Raw genomic sequence first — 25,610 nt, forward strand, 5'->3', positions numbered from 1 at the left:
TTAAGATATAGTGCAAAGTGAAGACTTCAAAGCCTGCTCAAATCTTTTTTTAAAAATTTTGATTTTATTTTTTTAAGCTTTTATTTATTTATTTGACAGACAGAGATCACAACTAGGCAGACAGGCAGGTGGGGTGTGGGGAGAAGCAGGCTCCCTGCTGAGCAGAGAGCCCGATGTGGGGCTCAATCCCAGAACCCTGAGATCATGCCCTGAGCCAAACACAGAGGCCTTAACCCACTGAGCCACCCAGGTGCCCCTCTTTTTTTTTTTTTTAATTTATTTGTCACAGAGAGAGAATGCACAAGCAGGGGAAGTGGCAGGCAGAGGGAGAAGCAAACTGCCAGCTGAGCAAGGAGCCGGATGTGGGACTTTGACCTGGATCAAAGGGAGGTGCTTAATCCACTGCGCCACCCAGGTGTCCCTAGTTTGGGATTTGTGTAGGCATATCAGCACCATTTTTGTACTGGTCTTAACTTATGTTCAGTATCATTTTTTTCCCCAAATTGATGCATCATTGATTTTGAGTTGCTAGCCTCATATCACAGTATCAGAGCAAAAATTTCAGTGTTAAACTTACAAAATCCAAAGGAGCTTCTGTTTTCCCATCTGTTTCTCAACTTAACAATATTTTTTTAATGGAGAGGGAAAATAATATCCATAAGGAACAAAATAATAGGCATATAGATTCTGTTTATTTTGAGAGAGAGAGAGCATGCACATGAATTGGGGGGAGAGGCACCGAGATGGGGGAGAGAATTTCAAGCAGACTCCACGCTAAGCAAGGAGCCGGATGCCGGACTTGATCTCACAACACTGACATGACCTGAGTGGAAATGACCTGGTGCTTAACCGACTAAGCCACCCAGGTACTCCACATGTAGTCTTTCTATTTATTTATTTATTTATTTTTAAGATTTTATTTATTTGACAGAGAGACAGCGAGAGAGGGAACACAAGCAGAGGAAATGGGAGAGGGCAAAGCAGGCTCCCTGCCGAGCAGGAAGCCGGTTGCGGGCCTTGATCCCAGGTCCCTGGGATCATGACCTGAGCCAAAGGCAGACGCTTAAGGACTGAGCCACCCAGGCGCCCCCACATGTAATGTCTTAAAGGGTGACTCGGAATAGTCTTCTTCATAATATTTAACATCAGTTGACCCAGGAGTAGACTAAAAATTATCATTGTTGTGATTATCAGTAAATCCCAGCCCCTTCTGCATTATTTGCTAAGTAGAAATTAGATGACTTTAAGGTCCCTTTCCAGTTCTCCAGTGCTATGATACGCGATTGCAATGGGCTACATGATCGTAGTGACATAAAAAGCAACTTGCATTTAGTTTTATTTTAAAAATGAAAGTACTATAAAAATGGTTTCTTACTTCAGAATAACAGTTAAATATTAATGCCAGACAGTGGCAGCAACTAATCAAAACAGTTTTCTGTTTCTTTCTTTAAAAACAATTCTCTTCGAGTCTATATGGGTAGTTGTGTTACAGTAGGGAGAAAAACTGGACTAGTTCTGACTTTGAAAAAGTTCTATCATCTATTTGTACTTCATTTTTCATTGCCATAAAATGAAGATTTTACCTGCCTCTACCCTCTGGGAGCAAGATAATGAGTGAAATAATAGGAATTTACATAGGCTAATTTACAGTGAGGTAAAAGCTTCATTCAGAGCCCCTTGTTTGCACCAGCCCTTTCTGAGGCCCTAATATTTATTTCTGTGTGGGAATTTTATTTAAAAAATTTTTCTTAAATAGATTCCCAGATTTGTTTATGCTTCAGTGTAGATAAGAACTTAATCTACCACTACATACACAAGTGTTACAAAATATTTTGGAACAATAATAACACAGAAGTCCAATTTTATGTTTGATTAAACTTTTTTTTTTAAAGATTTTATTTATTTATTTGACAGAGAGAGATCACAAGTAGATGGAGAGGCAGGCAGAGAGAGAGAGAGAGAGAGGGAAGCAGGCTCCCTGCCGAGCAGAGAGCCCGATGCAGGACTCAATCCCAGGACCCTGAGATCATGACCTGAGCCGAAGGCAGTGGCTTAACCCACTGAGCCACCCAGGCGCCCCTGATTAAACTTTTCTTGATCACCCTCCAATATATAGTGAAATAGAAAAACTTCTTGGTGTTTTGAAGTCTGACTTAGGCGGTTTGATTCAGAAGAGAAGTTTTCTGAAGTAGGAAATCAGAAGACCTGGATTTTAATTTGGGATAATACTACTTATGTAGGTGTGATTTGACACTTAACTTTTCTGAGAGTCAGTTTTTAAAAAAAAGTTGAAATGTCTGAGCTTTAAAATCTTTCCAATATAAATATTGTGATTCTTACTCCCCAATGCTGAAATAATGGGGTTTTTCAAACCAGTTGTCTTCAGGTTTATTGTTGAAGTAGTGTGACTACAACACCAAAAGTCAACTAAAATCTTCTGTGACTCACTTTTCTTGAAAATTTCTGGGAAAAGGGAAATCATGAAAAATATTTATATTTCTACTTTCTTTTTTTTTTTAAGATTTTATTTATTTATTTGACAGAGAGTGATCACAAGTAGACAGAGAGGCAGGCAGAGAGAGAGAGAGAGAAGAAGGCTCCCCGCTGAGCAGAGAGCCCGATGCGGGACTCAATCCCAGGACCCTGAGATCATGACCTGAGCCGAAGGCAATGGCTTAACCCACTGAGCCACCCAGGCGCCCTATTTCTACTTTCTATCAAGCATTCTTCCTTATATTAAGTTAGGAGGTCTGTGAAAAATAATTTGATTATCATTGTTGAAAGATTTCCATTTCTTGGAGTAAAGAGTGAAGAAAATTATTTCAGTTGCACATCTCTGATGAAATCTTCTCCTCTAAGCTGGCTGGATAGTTCAATTGGCCCAAGGGCCCAAGACCAGAAATACTGCATTCTTGGCACAGTTCTCAGTTCTTACTATAAATGCAGTACCTGAGGTTGCAGAAGGTCAAGAAAGAGGGAAAAATAATTCCATGCATATCATTTCATCTTTAGTTAATTCTTAAATGCAATCCTCTTGAAGGAAATATGTCCTTGTTCATGTTTTGAGGGAAGGATGAATTTAGAGATTGCTTTGAGAGTAAGACTGGGATGGAAAAGGGATTTCAGCAGATTTTTGTAGAGTACCTGCTATATAAAGATGTCAGAGGGCCCAGCCGTTTGACTCTTAGGTATATAATCGAGAAATGACAACATAGGTCCACACAAAAAACTGTACACAAGCAATTATAATAGCATTATTCATAGTAGCCAAAAGGTAGAAACAACCTCAAATGTCCATGAGCTTCTAAGTGGATAAACAGCACATGGTATGTTTATATAATGGGGAGTATTATTCAGCAGTAAAAGAAATTAAATACTGATTCATGCTGCCACATGTATAAACCTTCAAAACAGCATGCCAGGTGAAGGAAGGCAGTCACAAAGACTTCCTTTGGGAAGTGTCCAGAAGAGGGAAATCTATAGAGACAGGAAGTAGACTCCGTGGTTGCTTAGGAATGGTGGGGTGGTAGGGTAATAGCTAAAGGGTATAGGACGTCTTTTTGTGGTGATGAAAATATTCTAACATTGACCATGGTGATGAGTGCATTTACAGGTGAATATGCTAAAAACCATTGAATTATAGAGGTGCCTGGGTGGTAGTTAAGCGTCCACCTTCAGCTCAGGTCAAAACCCCAGGGTCCTCAGATCACCCCATGTAGGGCTCCCCACTCAGTGGAAGGCCTGCTTCCCCTTCTGCCTGCCGCTCCCCCATGCTCTTGCTTTCTCTCTCTCTGTCAAATAAATAAAATCTTTTAAAAAACAAAAAATACCCCATTGAATTATACAGGTGAGTTATATGGTATGTGAATTATATCTAACAAGACAAAACCAACATGCTTTTTAGAAAAAGATGTCATGGGATAGAATGATTAATCAAAACATAGGTTTAGGGTGCCTGGGTGGCTCAGTGGGTTAAGGCCTCTACCTTCAGCTCAGGTCATGATCCTCCTGGGATCGAGCCCCACATCGGGCTCCCTGCTCAGCGGGGAGCTTGCTTCCCCCTCTCTCTCTCTGCCTACTTGTGATCTGTCTGTCAAATAAATAAATAAAATCTTTTTAAAAAAATTAGGTTTAGACAATGTATCTTCCTCTAAGGAAGCCCTTGTCATACAGTTAAAGTGCTAATATATATACGTATTTAAAACTGAAGCAAAGGCGGGAAATGGTATGTCTTCTACCAGAGGTGGTGTTCTCCTGGACTGTGAGAATAGTTGGAGTTTGGATATTCCAGTCAGAGGGAACAGCAAAAGCAAAGATGAAGATAGGAAAATGGATCTGTATAGTAGTTCATTTTTCCTGATTATGCAGTTGAAGAATTTTGGTTAGAGTAGTGGTTTGAGGCCCGTTTTGAATATTAGGTAAAGTTACTCTTCATACTGTAGACCATAGGGAGACATTGAAGGATTTTGAGCACAGATGTGCCATCTCACCTTTGCTTCAGGAAGATGATTATGATAATAGTGTTTTTAAGATGAATTCCAGGGGCGCCTGGGTGGATCAGTCAGTTACGTGGCTGCCTTCAGCTCAGGTCATCATCCTAGAGGCTTGGGATCGAGCCCCGCATTGGGCTCCCTGCTCAGCAGGGAGTCTGCTTCTCCCTCTCCCTCTGCCTCCCCCCACACACACTTGTTCTTTCTCTTTCTGCTCTCAAATAAATAAATAAAATCTCCAGAAAGAAAAAAGGACGAATTCCAGAAAAGATAGCCTAGACTCCGACCAAGTAGAAGCAGAGGAAAGAGATAACAGAAGTGGAAAAAGCAAAGAACCAGAAAGATTTTAAACAGAATTGTGAATTAATTGAGACAAGGGCTGGGGAAATGTCAAAGTTAATGTAAGGTATAAGTGAGGGGAGATGCCAAAAAGATGCTTGGAGCTTGGAAAGATGTCAGTACAGTTTAATGCCTTAGCATTCCTGGAAACCATTGAATGGGCAAAAGTTAGGAGAGCAGCTTGCACTCACACACAGGGTTTCCAGGCAAATACTTGGAGGAACTTTCATTTAGAAATCAGAGAGAAGAAGTGAAACTGTAAGAGGCATAATTTGGAAAAGGAGGAAAAGACAGTTTTGTGGAATGAAAGAGACATTTATAAAGAAGGAAGGAAGCTTATGGAATGAAGAAAGCTGAGAACATCCCTTAGGTGCAACAGATAAACGTCAGAGGATACTTTTCAGCCTCAGTAGCAGGTGCAATCTTCCAGCAGAGGGGGAAAAAACATAAAACCAAGAAAATTTAATTCCTAGAAGTCGTACAGTTTATTTAAGAATGTTTATAGAACTATGCAACCATAGAGTAAAAATGAAGAAGTATTTAGGGAAAGAAAGTACTGAGCATGCATGTCCATAGCATGTCCAAATGCAGTGCATCATTCTTCTTGAATTTGAAATTAAGACATGAGGATGTTAGTAAATGCCTTATTTTAAATTACTTTCTTAGAAATCTTGCAACTAGCGTTCAAAGAATTTTTTAGTTTATTGAAGCTATAATCCGGCTAGATTAGCAAGATATGCAGACATGGGAGGTATTGATTGGTGTGATGTTTGATGGTTAGGTAAAATGTAGTATAAAATTCAGGTAATAATAGCTACCACTTAGAGTAACATTTCACAGCCCTAGAATCAGAGGGAATGATAAAAATAATGAGAAAGATTAGTTTATAAGTATAGACATTAGAGGAGATTGGGATTCCTCAATAGAAAAAATGTGAAAGTAGAGGCCAATACGTTTTTGCTGGTTTTTCCCCCCTCTATAAAGCCTTCATCTCCAAAGCAGTATCCATATTATTTCAGTATCCATATTATATGTTTAAAATTGTTATATTCTTTGACTGAATAACTCTAGTTCTAAAAATCATTACAAAGGAAGCCCTAAAATGTAGATGAATAAGATGCACAAAGATCTTCCAAACACAGTAATATTTAATAGTTCAACAAAGAGTTGAATTCAGCCTCGGCTTCTAATTGTGGAGAAGGAGTTGTGATTGAATAGGAAGATATATGCTGGGAGATACACACTGAGCAGTCATTAGAATGATCTTTGTGAACAGTGATAATATGGCAAAAATGCTTGTAATCTAAAATTAGATAAAAGAGGTAGACTATAGAATTATATGTATATATGATCTCAACAAAACAAATATGAGCATGAAGAAATAAATACGGACATGAAGAAGAGTTTGCCAGATTGTTAATGAACCTTGTCCTGGGTAGGATTACAGATTTTTCTTCATAATAGTAATTTAGTTCCCAGATTTTCTACATTGGTCATATACTTCTTTAATAGATAATAAAGAATAACCATCACGCCCCAAATGCAGAAGACTAGTTATAGGAGAGCCCAGGAATGGGCAGATAGATGAGCCAATGTAAGTCATCATGCTGACTGGAAAGGCGATTCATAATATAAGCCTTACTGACAATCAGTAGCATCACTACATACTGTCAGATGAGTCCTGTCTACTGGTAGACTCTGTTGAGTTTCCCTGGACTCAAACCAGTGGACGTCTCAATATAGATTCTGAAATCCAAGGACACTTTTTAAAAAAAATTTTGTTATTAACATATATTATTTGTTTCAGTCTGTGAACCATCCGTCTTGCACAGTTCACAGCACTTACCGTAGCACATACCCTCTCCAATGTCCATCACCCAGCCACTCCATCCCTCCCACATCTCTCCCCTCCAGCAACCCTCAATCTGTTTCCTGACATTAAGTCTCTCGTAGGGTTTGTCTCCCGCTCACATTTCAACTCGCTTCATTTTTCTCTCCCTTAAGGACACTTTTGTTTACCTCGTATTGCTTGTGAGGATGTAGCTGGAGTCTTTGATGTACAGATCTTACCTTTTACATTTGTCATTCACAAACAGATGCAGATAAGATTTTAACTTTGTAGTATTACATGTGTAAAATTTTAAAGCTACCGTATGATCAATTGTGGCTTCTTTAATTCTGCTTTTATAATTAAATATTTTATTCTTCTTTTTCCATAGGTGCACCATAAATGCAGAAGACCGAAGTTTTAAAAGAGGACAAAGAATTTGCAGCTAAGATGAATCTGAGCAATACAGTATATTTTGTGCCTTTCACAAAAAGGTATTGTTCATAGATCTGTGACAAAGCTTTCTCCTACAAATGGGAAGAGATTGTGTCTTCTGGTTTTTCTATAATTTTATTATATTTGTAAGAAAAAAGGGGAAGTGAAAATATTAATAAAACTGGGATAAAAATTCGTTTATCAAAACTTTTTAGTTTCAAGTTCTTTCCTTAAAGATTTTCATTATTTTTCAGTCACAGCTTACAATTTGGAAAAATAGTTGGTTAAAAGAAATGCGCTTACCTAAAGTTTCTTGATTCCTATTCTCAAATTATTTTCTGGAAATACGTATTGCCTTTTTTGTTGTAGTGCTTTGTAATTAGACTTTGAAGGAACATAAAATTTTTCACACCACTTTTCCTCTAATTACAGAAGTAATAGGCTTTGCAGAAAATTTAGAAAATACATATAAGCAAAAAGAAGGAAATCTAGTTAACCTGAAATCACAGCACCTACTTCAGATAAAACAAGCCTGTAAAGAAATCCAAACTCAGAGATGAAAGAAGCCATGTTTCCCATCTTCATGGTCTCATCCCTCTTTATGTTCTACCTACTTACATCCTGCCTCTTTTGCTAAAACAAAACAAAAAAGACATCGCCTTATATAAAGTCCTAGAAGGATATTACCTGGTCGAAGAACGTACCCATTCTGTTCTTCTGGCAATGTATAAAAATGACTTGTTTCCTTATGGCCTTACCGAAAACTGTATCTTTTCTCTATTACTTTGTCAGTTTGGTAGGTGAAACGAGGTGTCTCATTATTTTAGTTTTTACTTCTTTGATTACTGAGAAACTGTTTGTTTCATATTCTCAAGAGCCACTGCTATATTCTTTTTCTATATGTGTCCTTTGACTGTGTGAGCAGATGTATGTCTATGTATGTGTTCACTTGTCTGATGTATATGTTTTCATTTAAGTATAATCAGCATACAATGTTACATTAGTTTCAGATGTACAGTATAATGATTCAACGATTCTATACGTTGCTCGGTGTTCATCAAGATAAGTGTACTCTTAACCCCTTCCGTTTATCTATTTCACCCCTGCCCCCACCCTTCTCCCCTATGGCAACAACTACCAGTTTGTTCTTTGTATTTAAGAATGTTTTGGGGGGGGCACCTGTGTGGTTCAGTGAGTTAAATGTCTGCCTCAGCGTCCTGAGATCAAGCCCCACGTTGGGCTCCCGCCTCCTCAGGGAGTCTGCTTCGCTCCTCCTCCCTCTGTGCCGCTCCCCCCACCCAATGTTGTATTCTGTCTCTTTCTTTCTCTGTCTCAAATAAATAAATAAAGTCTTTTTAAAAAACAATGTCTTTTGTCTTTTTTTTTTCCTTCATTTGTTTCTTAAATTCCACATAGTGAAATCATATGGTTTTTTTTGTCTTTCTCTAACTTACTGCATTTAGTGTCATATCCTCTAGGTCCATCCATGTTGTTGTGAATGGCAAGATCTCATTCTTTTTTGTGACTGAGTAACATTCCATCATGCCTGTCTGTGTGTGTGTGTGTGTGTGTGTGTGTGTGTGTAAACCACATTTTCTTTATCCATTCATCCATAGATGGACACCTCAGTTGCTCCCATGTCTTGGCTATTGTAAATAACATTACAGTAAATATAAGGGTGTGTATATCTTTTTGAATTAGTGTTTTCATTTTCTCTGGGCTAATACCCAGTAATGGAATTACTGGTTCTATTTTTAGTTTTGTTTTTTTTTTTTTAAGATTTTATTTATTTGACAGAGAGAGATCACAAGTAGGCAGAGAGGCAGGCAGAGAGAGAGGAGGAAGCAGGCTCCCTGTGGAGCAGAGAGCCCGACGCGGGGCTCGATCTCAGGACCCTGAGATCATGACCTGAGCCGAAGGCAGCGGCTTAATCCACTGAGCCACCCAGGCGCCCCTATTTTTAGTTGAGGAAACGGTATACTGTTTTCCACAGAGGCTGCACCAATTTGCATTCCTACCAACAATGCATGAGGGTTCCTTTTTATCCACATTCTCGCCAATACTTGTTATTTCTTGTGTTTGTGATTTAAGCCATTCTGACAAGTGTAAAGTGATATCTTATTGTGGTTTTGATTGGCATTTCCCTGATGATGAATGATATTGAGCATTTTTTCCTATATGTTGGCAGTCTATATGTCTTCTTCGAAAAAATGTTGATTCAGGTTCTCTGTCCATTTTTAATCAGATTATTTGGGTTTTAGGGGTGTTGAGTCCTGTAAGTTCTTTATATATTTGGATATTAACCGATATTAAATATATCATTTGCAAATATCCTGTCCCCTTAAATAGGCTGTGTTGTCATTTTGTTGCTGGTTTCCTTCTCTGTTGAAAAGCTTTTTATTTTGGTGTAGTCCTAGTAGTTTAATTTTGCTTTTGTTTTTCTTATCCAAGGAGGCATATTGAAAAAAATGTTTTTGTAGGTAATGTCAAAGGAAGTAGTGCCTGTGTTTTCTTCTAGGAGCTTTATGGTTTGGGGTCTTATATTTAGGTCTTTAATCCATTTTGAGTTTATTTCTGTGTATGGTGTGAAAGTGGTCCAGTTTCATTCTTTTGCATTTAGCTGACCAGTATTCCCAACAGCATTTGTTGAAGAGACTGTCTTTTCCCCCATTGTATATTCTTACCTCTTTCATTCTAGATTAATTGGCCATATTCCTGGGCTCTCTGTCCTGTTTTATTGATCTCTGTGTCCATTTTCATGGCAGTACCATTCAGTTTTTATTATGACAGCTTTGTGTAATATACCTTGAAATATGAGATTGTGATACTTCTAACTTTGTTCTTCTTTCTCAAGATCATTTTGGCTATTCGGGGTCTTCCGTGATTCCATACAAATTTTAGTATTATTCTACTTCTGTGAAACATGTTGTTGGTATATTTTTTTAAAGATTTTTATTTATTTATTTGAGTGAGAGAGAGCACAAGCAGGAGGAGAGCAGAGGGAAAGGGAGAAGCAGGGAGCGCCACATGGGGCTTGATCCCAGAACCCTGGGATCATGACCTGAGCCGAAAGCAGACGCTCGGCTTCGGTGACTAAGCCACCCAGGCACCCCTGCTGCTGGTATTTTGATAGGAATTGCATTTAAATCTGTAGATTGCTTTGGATAGTGTGGACATCTTCCAACCCATGAGCATAGAATATCTTTCCATTTTTTTGTGTCATCTTCAGTCTGTTTCATCAGTGTTTTATAGTCACCTGTCTGATAAGAACAACTTTTAACCAGCACATATTTTGCATCATTCCTACTTTATTTGCCTTTCAGTTTTGTTTACTACATCATTGCAAACCAAACTTATTGATCTATAACTGACATACAATAATCTGGACATATTTAATGAAAATATGTCTTGCCGTAATGTATATCTGTGAAGATAGTAAACATATCCAGCACTGCCAAATGCTTCTTGATACCCCTTTTGAATCCTCCAACCTCTTCTCACTCAGCCCAATCCCCAGGCAACCACTGATGTTTCTTTCTGTTACTTCATTTTCTAGAATCTTACAGAAATGAAGTCATAAAGTATGTACTCTTTTTCCTGGCAGGGTCTGTCTTCTTTTCACTCGACACAATTATTTTGAGATTCATCCATGTTGTGGCATGTGTCAGTAGTTCATTTTATTGCTGAAATGCATTCCATTGTCTGCATGTACCACAGATTGTTTATCTGTTCCTTTCTTGATGGGCATTTGGGTTGTTTCCAGTTTGGGCTATTAAAAATAAAGCTGTCATGAACATTTATGTACAGGGCTTTGAATGGACATATGCTTTCATTTTTCTTGGGTAAATACCAAAGAATGGAATGGCTCTGTTTTCAACTTTTTGAGGAAGCTCCATACTCTTTTCCAGAGTGCCTGCAGCAGCTTGCATTCCCACCAGTGGTGAAAGAGGGTTCCCCTTTCTCCACATCCTTCCCAACATCTGTCATTTCCTGACTTGTTAATTTTAGCCATTCTGACTGGTGTGAGGTGGTATCTCACTGTAGTTTTGATTTGTATTTCCCTGGTGCCAAGTGATGTTGAGCATTTTTTTCATGTCTCTGTTGGCCATTTGTATGTCTTCTTTTGAGAGGTATCTGTTCATATCTTCTGCCCGTTTCTTGATTGGATTATTTGTTCTTGGAGTATTGAGTTTGATAAGTTCTTTATAGATTTGTGGATACTAGCCCTTCATCTGATATGTCATTTCTGAATATCTTCTCCCATTCTGTTGGTTCTCTTTTGGTTTTGTCGACTATTTCCTTTGCTGTGCAAAGGCTTTTTATCTTGATGAAGTCCCTACAGTTCATTTTTGCCTTTGTTTCCCTACTTTTGGAGACAAGTCTAACAAGAAGTTGCTGTTGCCGAGGTCAAAGAGGTTCCTGGCTGTGTTCTCCTCTAGTATTTTGATGGATTCCTGTCTCACATGTAGGTCTTTCACTCATTTTGAGATTATCTTTGTGTATGGTGTAAGGAAATGTTACAGTTTCATTCTTCTGCATGTGGCTGTCCAGTTTTCCCAATACCATTTATTGAAGAGACTTTTTCCCCATTGCATATTCTTTTCTGCTTTGTCAAGGTTTAGTTGACCATAGAGCTAAAAGGTCTATTTCTAGCTTCTCTAATATGTTCCATTGATCTATGTGTGTGTTTTTGTGCCAATACCATATCGTCTTGATGATTACAGCTTTGTAATAGAGCTTGAAGTCCATAATTGTGATGCCACCAGTTTTGGGTTTCTTTTTCAACATTCCTCTGGTTATTTGGGGTCTTTTCTGGTTCCATACAAATCTTAGAAATATTTGTTCCAGCTCTGTGAAAAAAGTGGATGTTATTTTGACAGGGATTGCCTTGAATGTAGATTCAATATAGTGTAGATTGCTCTAGGTAGCATAGACATTTTAACAATATTTGTTCTTCCAGTCCATGAGCATGGAACATTTTTTCCATTGCTTTAATTTCTTTCATGAGTGTTCTGTAGTTTTCTGAGTACAGACCCTTTACCTCTTTGGTTAGGATTATTCCTAGATATCTTATCGCTTTAGGTGCAGTTGTAAATGGGATTGACCTAATTTATCTTTCTTCTGTATCATGTGACTATAATCATTATTCTGAATTCTAATTCTAACATCTTATTTTGTCCATGCTGATACGGTCCCTGGCAGTTAGTACTGCCTCTTGTTCTCTTTTTTGATGTATTTCTCTGTCTTGTCATTCTGACCAGAGTAGAAAAGAGGACAAGAGAACAAAATCCTAAAATGGCAACAACAACCCCAGAGAAATATAAACTAAACAAATCAGAAGAGACCTGAAACTGAGGAGAAAAAAATAAAAAGAAAAAGAAAATTTTTTTTAATTAAAAAAAGAAAGAATATAATCAGACAGGTGAACGGAATAGAGCAATACATTGGATCTTGTGTGTGTGTATTGGTCAGTTTGTTAAAAAAACTAGATCCCAAAATAGTAAAGAAAGTAAAAATTAGGGCGCCTGGGTGGCTCAATGGGTTAAGCCGCTGCCTTGGACTCAGGTCATGATCTCAGGGTCCTGGGATCGAGTCCTGCATCGGGCTCTCTGCTCAGCAGCGAGCCTGCTTCCCTCTCTCTCTCTCTGCCTGCCTCTCTGTCTACTTGTGATCTCTCTCTCTCTGTCAAATAAAAAAAAAAAAAGAAAGAAAAAGTAAAAATTATATATGTACAAAAATAAAATTAAATATAATGAAAGAATAGACTGTAACTGTAAAAATGAAATTAAAAGACAAAAAAACAGCAGAGATAAACAACAACAGTGAAGGAAGGGATATATATTGATAGATGAACAAAACAGAGCAATACACTATCTCCTGAGTATATTTTGGTGAGTTTGTTAGGAGAAACTACATCTCAAAATTATGAAGAAAAACTTACATATATACAAAAATAGAAATAAATGCATTGAAAGGATAGAAAGGATAGAATTTTAAAAGATCATAACAAAAAACAAAACCAAAAAAAAAAAAAAAAGAGAGAGAGAGCATATGATTAGACAGGTGAATAGAACAGACCCATACACTAGATTTTGGGTGTATTTTGGTATGTTAAAAGAAACTCCATCTCAAATTTTTTTTTTAAGATTTTATTTATTTATTTGACAGAGAGAAATCACAAGAGAGGCAGGCAGAGAGAGAGGAAGGGAAGCATGCTGTCTGCTGAGTAGAGAGCCCGATGTGGGACTCGATCCCAGGACCCTGAGATCATGACCCGAGCGGAAGGCAGCGGCTTAACCCACTGAGCCACCCAGGCGCCCTCCATCTCAAAATTTTAAAGAAAAACTTATATATATACAAAAATAAAATTAAATACAAGGAAGGGCTAGAATGTAACTGTAAAAATGAAAATTAAAACATTTTTAAAAAGGAGTTGCTAAAATAGGAAATTGGTTGAAAAAGGAGAGGAAAAATTTTAAAAATAAAATTGAAAGACCAAAGAATCATGGGGGAAAAGCCGTGAATTCTATGTGCTATATTCCCCTAGTGCTGAAGTTTTGCAGTTCTCTTTGATCATTAAACTTGGTCTTGGCTGGATGTTCTTGCTGGTCTTCTGTGGGAGGGGCCTGTTGCATTGATTCTCAAGTGTCTTTCCCCCAGGCAGACTTGCACTGCCCTTGCCATGCGGCCAGGCTAAATAATCTGTTCTGGTTTGCTCTATATGGCTTTTGTTCCCTGAAGGCTTTCTGTGCAGCTTTAGAGGATGAGAATGAAATGGCGGCCTCCCAGTCTCTGGGCCCAGAGCCTAAAACTTGGGGCCCCACTCCTCAGTGCACCCTCAGAGAAAAGCAGTCAATCACTGCTGTCTCCCTGGTCTCAGGCCACACTCTGTGCTCTCCCAGCCGGTAACCAAGGGTTTCTGTCTTAGGCACATGACCCCATTTCGAGTCTCCAAACCCTGTAGACTCTTGCAGTGTGTTCCTGCACCACTCCTACCCCGGGGAAGAAAAGGGGGTGGTCTCAGCAGTTCTGACACTTGCTGGGCCCCGGCTTGGGGAGCAGCTGCCCAGTCGTGCTGTGGTTCATGGTTTATGGCAACCCCGAGCTCTGAGCCCATTCCTGGGCTCCCTGATTGCAGCTGGCTTCCCTGATCTGATGTCTGGGAGCTCTGCCTCACTCAGGCACCCTGGTCTTCCTGTGACCCCCGGATCCTGAGACCACAGCAAGGGTTCTGCCCCTTGCTTAGCCACCTAGCAACATCCCTCATTGGAGCAGAATTCTAAAAGATTTTGTGCTATGCTGCTCTAACACTTTCCAGTAGCTTATGGAGGCTCCTTCCCCCCTTGGTTTATCTTCCCATATATTGCCTTAGATTCACATCTCCATACCTCCTACTTTGGAGAAAGTGGTTGCTTTTGTATTTGTGGAGTTGCAGCTCTTCTTTTCTTAGCTTTCTGGTTGAGTTCGCAGGTGTTCAGAATGATTTACTAGCTATCCAGCTGAATTCCTGGGACCAGATGAAACTAAGGTCTCCTACTCCTCTGCCATTTTGGACTCCACTCTCCTCTTCTATGCATTTTAGAATCAGCTTCTCAATTTCTTTTTGTAAAGAAAAATCAATATTGATTCTTCTGACCTATAACCACAGTTATCTCTCTTCATTCTGTCTTTAATTCCTTTCACCATTATTTTGTAATTCTCAGTGTATAGGTCTTATACATTCTTTGTCAGATTTATCCCTAAGTATTTCATATTTTTATGCGATTGTGATGTTCAAAGTTTTGATATCCATTTGTTCATATATAAAAACACAATTGAGTTTTATTCATTGATCTTGATCTTGTGTTCTGCCACTTTGATTAACTCAGTTATTAATTATAGTAGCTTATTGTAGATTGCATTGAATTTTCTGCATAGGTGGTTATGTTGTTCGTCAGTAAAAGTCTAACTTCTTCCTTTCTGATCTTGATGCCTTTAATTTATTTTTTCTTGCCTTATTGCACTTAAGGACCATCCAGCACAATGTTGAAAGGAAGAGCTGAGAGCAGACTTCCTTGCCACATTCCTGATCTTAGGAGGAAATCATTACATCTTTGACCATTATTTTTGATATTAGCTGTAAATGTTTCATAGATTTCCTTTATCAGGTTAGGGATGTTACCTTCTGTTCTGACTTGGCTTAGAATTTTTATCAGGTTTGAATTCTGGATTTTGTCAAATGATTTTTCTGCATCTTTAGAGATGATGATTTGGCCTTTTTTTTTTTTTCCCCAGATTGTTGATTTGGTGAATTACATTGCTTGATTTTTGAGTATTAAACCAACCTTGCATTCCTGAGACAAATCCCATCTACTCATGATGTATTACCCATTTTATATATTATTGGATTTATTTGCTGTAAATTTGTTATCAGTTTTTGCATCTATGTTTATAAAGAATTTTGGTCTATTTTCTTTCTTGTGATGTTAGTTGTTTCTGGTGGCAGATAATAAACCCATCCCTATTACTCCATCTTGCCTGAAAGCAAAAGTCCATTCATTATGTATTATTTGTATATAGTCAAACTTACTGATTTTAGTTTATGACTTTTGCCTCTGGTGTCTTGCTTAGTAATTAAAGATCCACCTGAAATTTATTTGAGAAGTTTTTATGGTGTCATTTTTTTATATTTAAATAATCATTGCTTTTGAGATCATTTTAGTCTAGAGTATGACATAGTGATCTACGTGTTTCTTCCAAATGATCATCCATAGTACTTAGCGTTCTTTACACTGAAACCAAAATATTTAAAAGTTTAGAATAAATTTTAATAATTGAAAAGATTTTAGCTCTTGGGGGCACATGGGTGGCTCAGTGGGTTAAGCCTCTGCCTTTGGCTCAGGTCATGATCTCGGGGTCCTGGGATCAAGCCCCACATCAGGCTCTCTGCTCAGCAGGGAGCCTGCTTCTCTCTCTCTCTTTCTCTCTCTCTCTACCTGCCTCTCTGCCTACTTTGGCCTACTTGTGATTTCTCTCTCTGTCAAATAAAAATAAAATGAAAAAAAAAAAGATAAGATTTTAGCTCTAAAAATTTAGTTCACAGGTCTTTTTGTTTTTCCTAAAGACAGTCTCAGAATCTGTTTTTTTTCGGGGGGGGGCATAGTCTTGAAAAGGCATATCTTTGATGCATCATTTCTCTTTTTTGTTCTTAAATGTAAGCAATGAAGGCAATAACACTTTTTGAATGTTAGTTGTATAATTTTAGTCACTTGACTGACAACTAAATTTGAGTTACTTTTTTAGTAGTATTGATATATTGACTTTATACTTGGTTATCAGTACTCATGGATTGTCAGGATGAATGCCTAGGATTAAAAGTATGGTGTTGCAGGGGAATCCCTTTTTCTCGTTTGAAACCTTTGATGGCTCCCCACTACCCTCAAGATAAAGTCCGTATTTCTTAATATGATCTAAAAGGCCTGTTGTGATTTCCCTTGGCATAACACCAGCTTTATATTTTTTCCATCCAGCCCTTCCATACATCCATATTGAATGAACAACTTTCATTTTTCCTAAAAGGCATGCTTTTTCATATCCAAGAAAAAATAGACTGGACCACCCTATTGTATCTTCTATTAATTTTTTTGCTTTTGCATCATAACAGTCATTTATAACTATTTTGTTATTTGTATCATTATGGTGTAATGCTTATTCCCCCATTGGACTCTAAGCCCTTTAAAAACAGGGAGCACATCCCGTTGTACCTGGGACCAACCAAAACCCAGTACATGCCTAGCAAATAGTAGGCATTCAGTAAATATTTGTTGAGTCAAGCAAAGAATTGCCTGGGTAGATGGATAGGTAGGCTGCTGACCTGCTAATGATTTAACTAGACTAACCATGTGAAGTAATGTACATAGTCACATAATGCTGTCATGTCACAGGAGAAAAATGCTTCTTAGAACTGACTGCTTGTACTTCTTTATTAATAATCCTCTTTTTATCTTCTCTTTGAATGATGACTGTTGGCTCACATTTTTATTTATTATTATTTTTTAAGATTTTATTTATTTATTTGGCAGAGAGAGAGACAGCAAGAGCAGGAACACAAGCAGGGGGAGTGGGAGAGGGAGAAGCAGGCTTCCTGATGAGCAGGGAGCCCAATGTGGGACTCGTTCCCAGGATCCTGGGATCATGATCTGAGCCAAAGGCAGACACTTAACAACTGAGCCACCCAGGTCCCCCTGTCTCACATTTTTAAAAACACAATTTTATTGGCCAATAACTACATTTCTAGCATACTTATCTGATTGGTCAAGGAGGAAACACAAACTATCCTGTGATATTTTCAGTTTGAAATGATTGATTCTCATGGAAGGGGTGTATTTACAATAAAAAATATATGGATGAAAGTTAATTAATATTTCAGTATTATTCAAAAATAAAAAGGGATCTGTATCAATTAAGTATAACTGTAAAAAACCAATATTGTAAGCATGTCAAAATAATGTCCATTTATTTGTTTATTTATTTATAATATTTATTTATTTGACAGAGAAAGAGAGATCACAAGTAGGCAGAGCAGCAGGCAGAGAGATGGGGGGAAAACAGGCCCCCTGCCAAGCAAGGAGCCCAATGCAGGGCTGGATCCCAAGACCCTGAGATCCTGACCTGAGCCGAAGGCAGAGGTTTAACCCACTGACCCACCCAGGCACTGCCCCCCCCCCCCCCCGTAATGTCCTTTTATTAACAAAAACCTCAAACTCAGAATATTTTGTATGGCAGCGGAATAATCTGCCTCTTAAGTGAATGTTAGCATAATCTCCAAATTATAGCAGTTTGTTACCTAATTATCTATTCTATATGTATATATTGTGTATTAAGAGCATGGGCTGTACGGTTAGATCTGGGTTTGGGTCCCAGTTCTCACAAATAGTAGCTGCCTGATTATGGGGGAGTAGTTTTGCCTCTTGGTTCTAGTTTTTTTATAAAAATTAAAATAATAAAGTCTGCATTATGTAGCTGCTGTAGGGATTAAAAAAATAATATATACATATATGGAACTTAGTGTTGCCTGACACATAATAGTGCTAACTAAATCTTAGCTGTTATTACTTAAATATTAATTAGACCAAAATGCTTTTAAAAGCAGATTTATTGAGATATAACTTGTTTAAATGTACAGTTCAGTTGTTTTTGGTTTTTAACCATTGTGCGACCATCACGACAATCCATTTTAGAACATTTTCATGACTCTAAAAAGAAAGCCCATCCCTTTTACCTATCACTGCCAAGCTCTCCTTCCCCCAGCTGTAGTCAACCGATAATTTGCTTTCTGTCTCTGTACAGATTTAGTTATTCTGGGTGTGTTATATAAATGGAATTATTCAATATGGCGTCTTTTGTGACTTGCTTCTTTAACTTCACATCGTGTTTACAAGTTTCACCCATGTTGTAGCGTGTATTGGCACTTTATTCCTTCTTATGCCAAAATAGTATTCCATTATACAGAAGTACCACATTTTGTTTATTCATTCACCAAATGGACCTTTGGATTGTTCCCACCTCTGGCTCCTACGAATCATGCTGCTGTCAATATCGATCTGTACAAGTATTTGTGTGGACATAGATTTTTATTCCTCTTGGATTTATACCAAGGAGTAGAATTTCTGGGTCAAATGGTATCTTGATTTTTAAGTTTTTGATGAACTGCCAGTCTCTTTCCCCAAATGGTGCACCACTTTATATTCCCACCAGCAGTTTGGGGGGTTCCGCTTTCTCCTCATCCTTGCCAATAGCTATTTAACTTTTTGATAGTAGTCATCATAGTAGATATAAAATGGTATATTACTGTGGTGTTAATGTTTATTTCTCTAATAACTAATAATGTGGAGCATCTTTTCATGTATTAATGGCCACTTGTATATCTTTGGAGAAATGTCTATTCAGATCCTTTGCCCATTTTTCTTTTGGGTTATTTGTCTTTTTATTATGAAATTGTAGGTTTGGAGTGCTTTTTAATATTAATTTATATTACCACCAACCACGATGATGTTTTAGAAATAAGTTAATGTCAAAACTTATTTTTTTACAGGTACTAAAAACTTACTCCCAAAATCTTTGTAAATGAGAGAGAAAGCTGACTGGGATATCAAAAGCAAAACGTTTGCAGATACTGGTCATCATGCGTAAAGGGGTGCCAAAGGACTCAGAGATTGCTGATCTCTTCTACAAAGATGATCCTGAAGAACTTTTTATTGATTTGCACGAAATTGGACATGGAAGTTTTGGAGCAGTTTATTTTGTAAGTAATTTTAGAGTTGTTTAGAGAGATTAAATTAGGGGAGTTTGAATTCTACACATTCTATTACTTGCAAAATACGTTTGTTTTTAGTGTTTTTACTACAAGTTAAGTGTCTACACTAGAAGCAAATACTCATGGCTGAAGAGCCAGTCCTGGAAATCTAGGCGTTATTCAAGTCAGTGGAATTGCTGTCGCCTGTACACAAACTATCAACTAATCCAAAAAATATAAGCTTAAATTTTGGCCCTATGCATTACCTCTATATGCCAAGCTCTTTTCTGCCTCAGGGCCTTTATATATGCTATTCCTCACACCTAGAAAATTCTGCACATTGCGTCCGTATCCCTGCCTAACTCCTGCTTACCCTACAGATTTCAGCTGAAGTGTTATGTCCACAAGATTGCCTTTCCTGTTCAACTGTCTTGAACTAAATTAAATCTTTTTTTATGATCTCATAGCACCCTCATAGAGATCTCCTAAGGATCTCATAGTCCTGGCATGTTGTTGCATTTATCATGGTTGTAATTAAATAATTATGTGTGAGTTTTTTTGACTCATGTATGTCCCTCCCCCTACATAAATGCCATGAGGGCAGAGGTTATGCCTATCTTATCCCTTGCTATATCCCCATAACCTGTATAATGTCTGATAATAACAGGAACTCAATAAATGATGGGCAGATGGATGGATGAATGGATGGCTACTCAGACAGGTGGACCATCAAAGATTTTTAGTAACATTCGTCTCACGTCAATATTTTAGGTTAAAGGGTATAACGCTTAGTCCCCCTAGACTCAGTTTGAATTCTAAGACTGTGACTTATCTTCTGATAAGAAGAATGAGAAGTAACTGAAATGTTACCATTGTTCATTCACCTGAAATTCATTATAGAAAATGTAGTTTTAATTTACTTATACAACCTTGGAAGTTTGCCTCTTCGAAGTCTCAAATACTTAAGAAAGCAAGTGATATTTAAGTACTACTTACTACTCACTTCTCCTCTAAACCTGTTATCGAATTATTTTTTTCCTTGATCAAAAATTATTTGACTTTTAAGTGATCCTTTATGTTTTGGCATCTGGGTAGGGCTTATCTTCAGTTGTCCTTCGAAATAAGATTTTATTAATTGCATTTTTAGCTCATCCTTTTGTCTCTAGGCAAATCTTGAGCCTGGGTTTCCCCTGAACTCTTTGTCATGTCTTTGCGTCTGTGCTCAGCACTACCACCACTTCTCCTTTGCCCCAATTTAATATTTGGCTTCCACTCAAGTACATTTTATCATTAAGTAACCTTCCATGGCTGGAAAGAGTGCTAATTTTCTAGTCAACCCTCTATGTTAGTCTTTGGGCTTAGAATAGTATTTAAAGCCCAATCAAAGCTCTGTCTTCTTCATTTACAGGGATAGTTTTGGAGATTCCCCCCCACCTTAAGTTTATTATTTATTTATTTAGTGATCTCTGCCCCCAACTTGAGGCTCAAATGCACAACCCTGAGATCAAGAATCTCATGCTCTACCAACTGAGCCAGCCAGGCACCCCAGGGATGCTTTTTTTTTTTTTTTAAAGAGGATTTTTAAATTATAAATGTACATACAGAAATGTGCATAAATACATATCCGTATATTTTGATATGTAATTTAAAGAACAATTAAGAGGTAAAATCCCTTTCTAAACACCAGCCAGGCCAAGAAAGAGGATATTGCCAGCCCCCCAAAAGTCCCTCTTATGTTATGTCTATTTTGAATTTTATGGTAATTATTTTCTAGTTTTTCTTTACATGTAACTCCCTTTCTTCTTCACCCCTAACAATATGATTTGGTTTTGTCTGTTTTGAACTTTTTAAAAATTGAAACATTCTGTACATATTTGTTTGTGACCTATTTATTTTGCTCCAAGATGCTTTCCTCAGTCATCTTTTCTTTTTTCTATTTATAACTCATTTGTCCCCTCACAATCTCTCTTAGCCAGAGTCAGAGGGTAGTTCCAATCTCTATCTGACTTGTGTATTTCAAAAAGCAGCAACTGCAATGGGCAGTAGGTGTTATATGCAACTGATAAATCACTAAATTCTACCCCTGGAACTAATAATACACTGTATGTTAACTAAATTGAATTTAAACTTTAAAAAAAATGAATAAATAAAAAGCAGCTAGACCTCCTCTCAAAATTCTCCTTTTGATTCCAGTAAACCAAGCATGTATCAAAACTCACAAGCCTTTGGTATATGTGCTGCTGAAGCGAGCACCTCACAAGCCTTTGGACTAAAGGCAAAATGAGACCTACTTTATAGTAGGCTGCAGAAGACCTAGCGATTTGTTTGCTGTTTGGGCTAGGTCCTCTCTATTTAGCTAGAATAAATGCCTTTTGAAAATGAGGACTATTTCTAATATCTCTTTACAACTCTAAACGTTAGCCCAGTGTCGTGTTTACAGTAGATACTAAATACATGTTATTTGTTGATATGATAGACTAGAAAAATCATAAGGATATCTCGGTGGCTTTGAAAATGTAATCATTAACTATACAGAATTGCCTGTATGCAAAATGAGTAGTACAAGCCCATATAAACTCTTAAGGCACTAAAAAGTAGATTAAAGGGGAATTAACTTACTCTTTACTATAAAGCCTAGAAAAGCTTTAACCTTTTATCTGTAATGGTCACATAGGTAATACCTTAAAAATGGATTTCTCATTGGCCGCAGTAATATCTATATGTAGTTCCTCCCTATTGATAGATTCTTCCTCTTGTTACTCATACTATGATAACCAAGAGGACTCTCATCTCTTCCTTGGACAATTGCTGTAGCCTCCTAAGCCATCTTTGTGTGTCCACTGTGATCTCTCTTTAGTGTGTTGTCAGCACCACAGTGACCTTGGGGGAGAAAGAAGTAAATCTGATCAAAACCCTTACTGTATGGGCGCCTGGGTGGCTCCTTGGGTTAAAGCCTCTGCCTTCGGCTCAGATCATGATCTGAGGGTCTGGGATTGAGCCCCATATCGAGCCCCACATCGGGCTCTCTGCTCAGCAGGGAGCCTGCTTTCCCCTCTCTCTCTGCCTACTTGTGATCTCTGTCAAATAAATAAATAAAATCTTAAAAAAAAAAAAAAAACTTACTGTAGCCAGCCTACAGGGTCTTCCACAATGTGTCCCTGTTTGTACTGAAGCTATATTCCTTCTCATTCTCATTGCCCTAGCTATAATAGAATAGCTTTCTTTTGACCATTATAGTGGAATTTTTGCTAAACTCTTTTCTCTGGAATGTTTCCCCTTTTACCTTCATCTTCTTAACTCCTGTTCCTCTTTTATCTCTCAGCTGAATCCTCATTTCTTCAAGGAAGCCTTTCCTGACCTGCCATCCCCCCGTTTTTGTTTCTCAGAGTAACACACACTCTTCTTCACAACACCTGTCACAATTGCAATTTTACATTTGTTGGCTATGATATTTTTGTACTGTCTGTGCTGCTAGACAAAAGATAGGTACTGGGCATATTTACTCACAGTTCTTAGCCCAATACCTGACACTTTTTGACTACCTAATAAGTATTTGTTGAATGAAGGAGTGAATTATAAAGAACTCAGAGAACTTGGGGTACTGCTAATTAGTAGTTTTCATGAATCCTGGTCGTGCTAGCAAGCCATTAAGACCAGATTCTAGCAACCAACATTTTTATACCTAAACACTGTAATTCTGTTAGGCTTTTGTAGTTTACAGCTTTTACACTACTGATGTCAGGAAGTATGTTTAAAGTGAACTACTAGCTGGCTCAGCTCTTACGGAATCAATCAGCTGACAGTATATTTAGAAAAAATGGAAGCTATTGATGAAATCCCTCTCTGTGTTTGGATTTACATAAGTAATTCAGAAATTAGCAGCATTAACAAATGAGATAGTAAGAAACCCAGTATTAAAGAAAGATAGAAAAGGGCCGAGCATGTTCATTTTTGTATTCACTTAAACACAACTATGAAGTTTCTACGTTTTTAGTGTTGCCTTGTTGAATTTCGCATACTTCCTATAATCCACCTAAAGATAATAATTTAGTTCTATTCTTCTCAGTATAATTATTACCTTTTAGTTGAGACTTAACAACTAAGGCAAAAAGAAAAGTTTATTTTTAATTTTTATATTTCTATATATTTCTATTTATGTAGTAGCCACAGTTCAGATTTAAGTTAATTAAAATGTAAGTTAGCAACAAGTAGTAATCTAAATGTAGCTGGAAATGGTTGAGAAACTTTCAGAAACACATAGTATTCTAAAATATTTTTTGAATCAATGATCTTAAAGTTACTGAGGTCATTAAGACTATTGGAAGTGTTAAGTATGAATGTAAGTTTCTAGAATAACACTTGAAATGTGTGTTCAATAATGATAAACAATAATCATAATATAAAAGTACTGGAAAGCTGAGACCCCACTGATAGTTTTCTCTGTATTAAAAGATTAATTTTTTTTTAAGGTTCAGTTCTGGATTTTAACAAGTATAAAATTGCATTAAAAATTTCACATCTAGGGCGCCTGGGTGGCTCAGTGGGTTAAAGCCTCTGCCTTCGGCTCAGGTCATGATCCCAGGGTCCTGGGATCGAGCCCCATGTCGGGCTCTCTGCTCCGCAGGGAGCCTGCTTCCTTCTCTCTCTCTGCCTGCCTCTCTGCCTGCTTGTGATCTCTCTCTGTCAAATAAATAAATAAAATCTTTAAAAAAAATTTTAAAAAAATAATAAAAATAAAAATTTCACACCTAAACCAACTCTTAACTTTAGAGGATAAACTGATGCTTAACCAGAGGGGAGGAGGGAAGGCTGGGATGTGTGAAACAGGTGATAAGGATTAAGGAGCGCACTTGTAATGAGCACTGGGTGGTGTATGGAGTTGTTGAATCACTTAATTGTACACCTGAAACTAATATTACACTGTATGTTAACTAGAATTTAAATAAAAACTTAAAAAATAAATTTCACATCTAAGAAAAATCAACATGAAAGTATTTTTCAGATGAGTCTGTGTTCCAGTAGGCAAGTTTTGTAAGCAAGTATATATACCAAGTCCTAAGTAATGCTTACTCTGTAAATGTAAAGAAATATATATAAAAGATTTATTTTTATTTTGTTTAAATTTATTTTATTTTTTGTTTGAGAGAGAGAGAATAAGAGAGGAACATGAGAAAGGGGAGGGTCAGAGGGAGAAGCAGACTCCCTGCTGAGCAGGGAGCCCGTTGCAGGACTCAGTCCTGGAACTCCAGGATCATGACCTGAGCCGAAGGCAGTTGCCCAACCAACTGAGCCACCCAGGCGCCCTTAAGATTTACTTTTAGAGAACATGCGCAGGGGGAGGGGCAGAGGGGGAGATAGAATCTCAAGCAGACTCCCCACTGAGCACAGAGCAAGGCACAGCCTAGATCTCACCACTCACTCTGAGATCATGACCTGAATGGAAGTCAAGTATCAGTCGCTTAACTGACTAAACCACCCACATGCCCCAAGAAATATATTTTTATTCTGGGGTAACTTTTTTCAAGTTTCTGGTCCCAAATAAGGATTAATTATAAATAACCTTAATAAACAATTAGACAATACCATCTGATTCCATTTGTGTGGGCCTTTTCTTTTTATAAAGGTTAAGGATTTGTTTTTTAAAAATCCCTGTTGCAAATTAAAATTCCTCATTGCTTGAGCATTTCCTAAACCTTTCCCAGGCTGTTTAACCTGCACAGTGCATGGATTCATCTCCAAAATATCTGCTTTTCTGATACAATCGCTCTAACCTTTACTGTAGTACTGATCAACTTGTCTTTGTTGTTGTCATATAAGCAGTCTTAGCATTAAAGTTAAATAGTGTTGGGGCGCTTGGGTGGCTCAGTGGGTTAAAGCCTCTGCCTTCGGCTCAGGTCATGATCCCAGGGTCCTGGGATGGAGCCCCACATCAGGCTCTCTGCTCCGCAGGGAGCATGCTTCCTCCTTTTTCTCTGCCTGCCTCTCTGCCTAGTTGTGATTTCTCTCTGTCAAATAAATAAAATATTTTTTTTAAAAAGTTAAATAGTGTTTGATTTAAATTTAAATAGTGTTAAATAAAAGCCAGCAAAATGTGAGAGTTTTGTTTTTTAACAGAATTCCATCTGTACCTTCTAAATGAACAAAATATCTAAAAAATGCCTTTGTAGAGCCCTGCTTGCTGATTTGAAAACTCTAACTAGTAGATACCTTATTTTTATAATAGGTACATTTGCCTTTCTTTAGT

At 37.6% G+C, this 25,610-nt stretch overlaps 1 protein-coding gene across 3 annotated transcripts in view; it reads left to right on the forward strand.

Moving 5' to 3' along the window:
- The window catches only part of TAOK3 (TAO kinase 3), a 185,630-nt gene that overhangs the window by 78,962 nt on the left and 81,058 nt on the right, over positions 1-25,610 (forward strand). For all 3 annotated transcript variants that reach the window (XM_046024808.1, XM_046024810.1, XM_046024809.1), the window contains exons 2-3: positions 7,049-7,151; positions 19,166-19,375. In XM_046024808.1, coding sequence (XP_045880764.1) covers positions 19,256-19,375 — 120 coding nt within the window. In that variant the 5' untranslated portion in view covers positions 7,049-7,151; positions 19,166-19,255. The remainder of the gene's footprint in view (positions 1-7,048; positions 7,152-19,165; positions 19,376-25,610) is intronic.

The sequence above is a fragment of the Meles meles genome, chromosome 12, assembly GCF_922984935.1.
Source record: "Meles meles chromosome 12, mMelMel3.1 paternal haplotype, whole genome shotgun sequence".
Lineage (NCBI taxonomy): Eukaryota > Metazoa > Chordata > Mammalia > Carnivora > Mustelidae > Meles > Meles meles.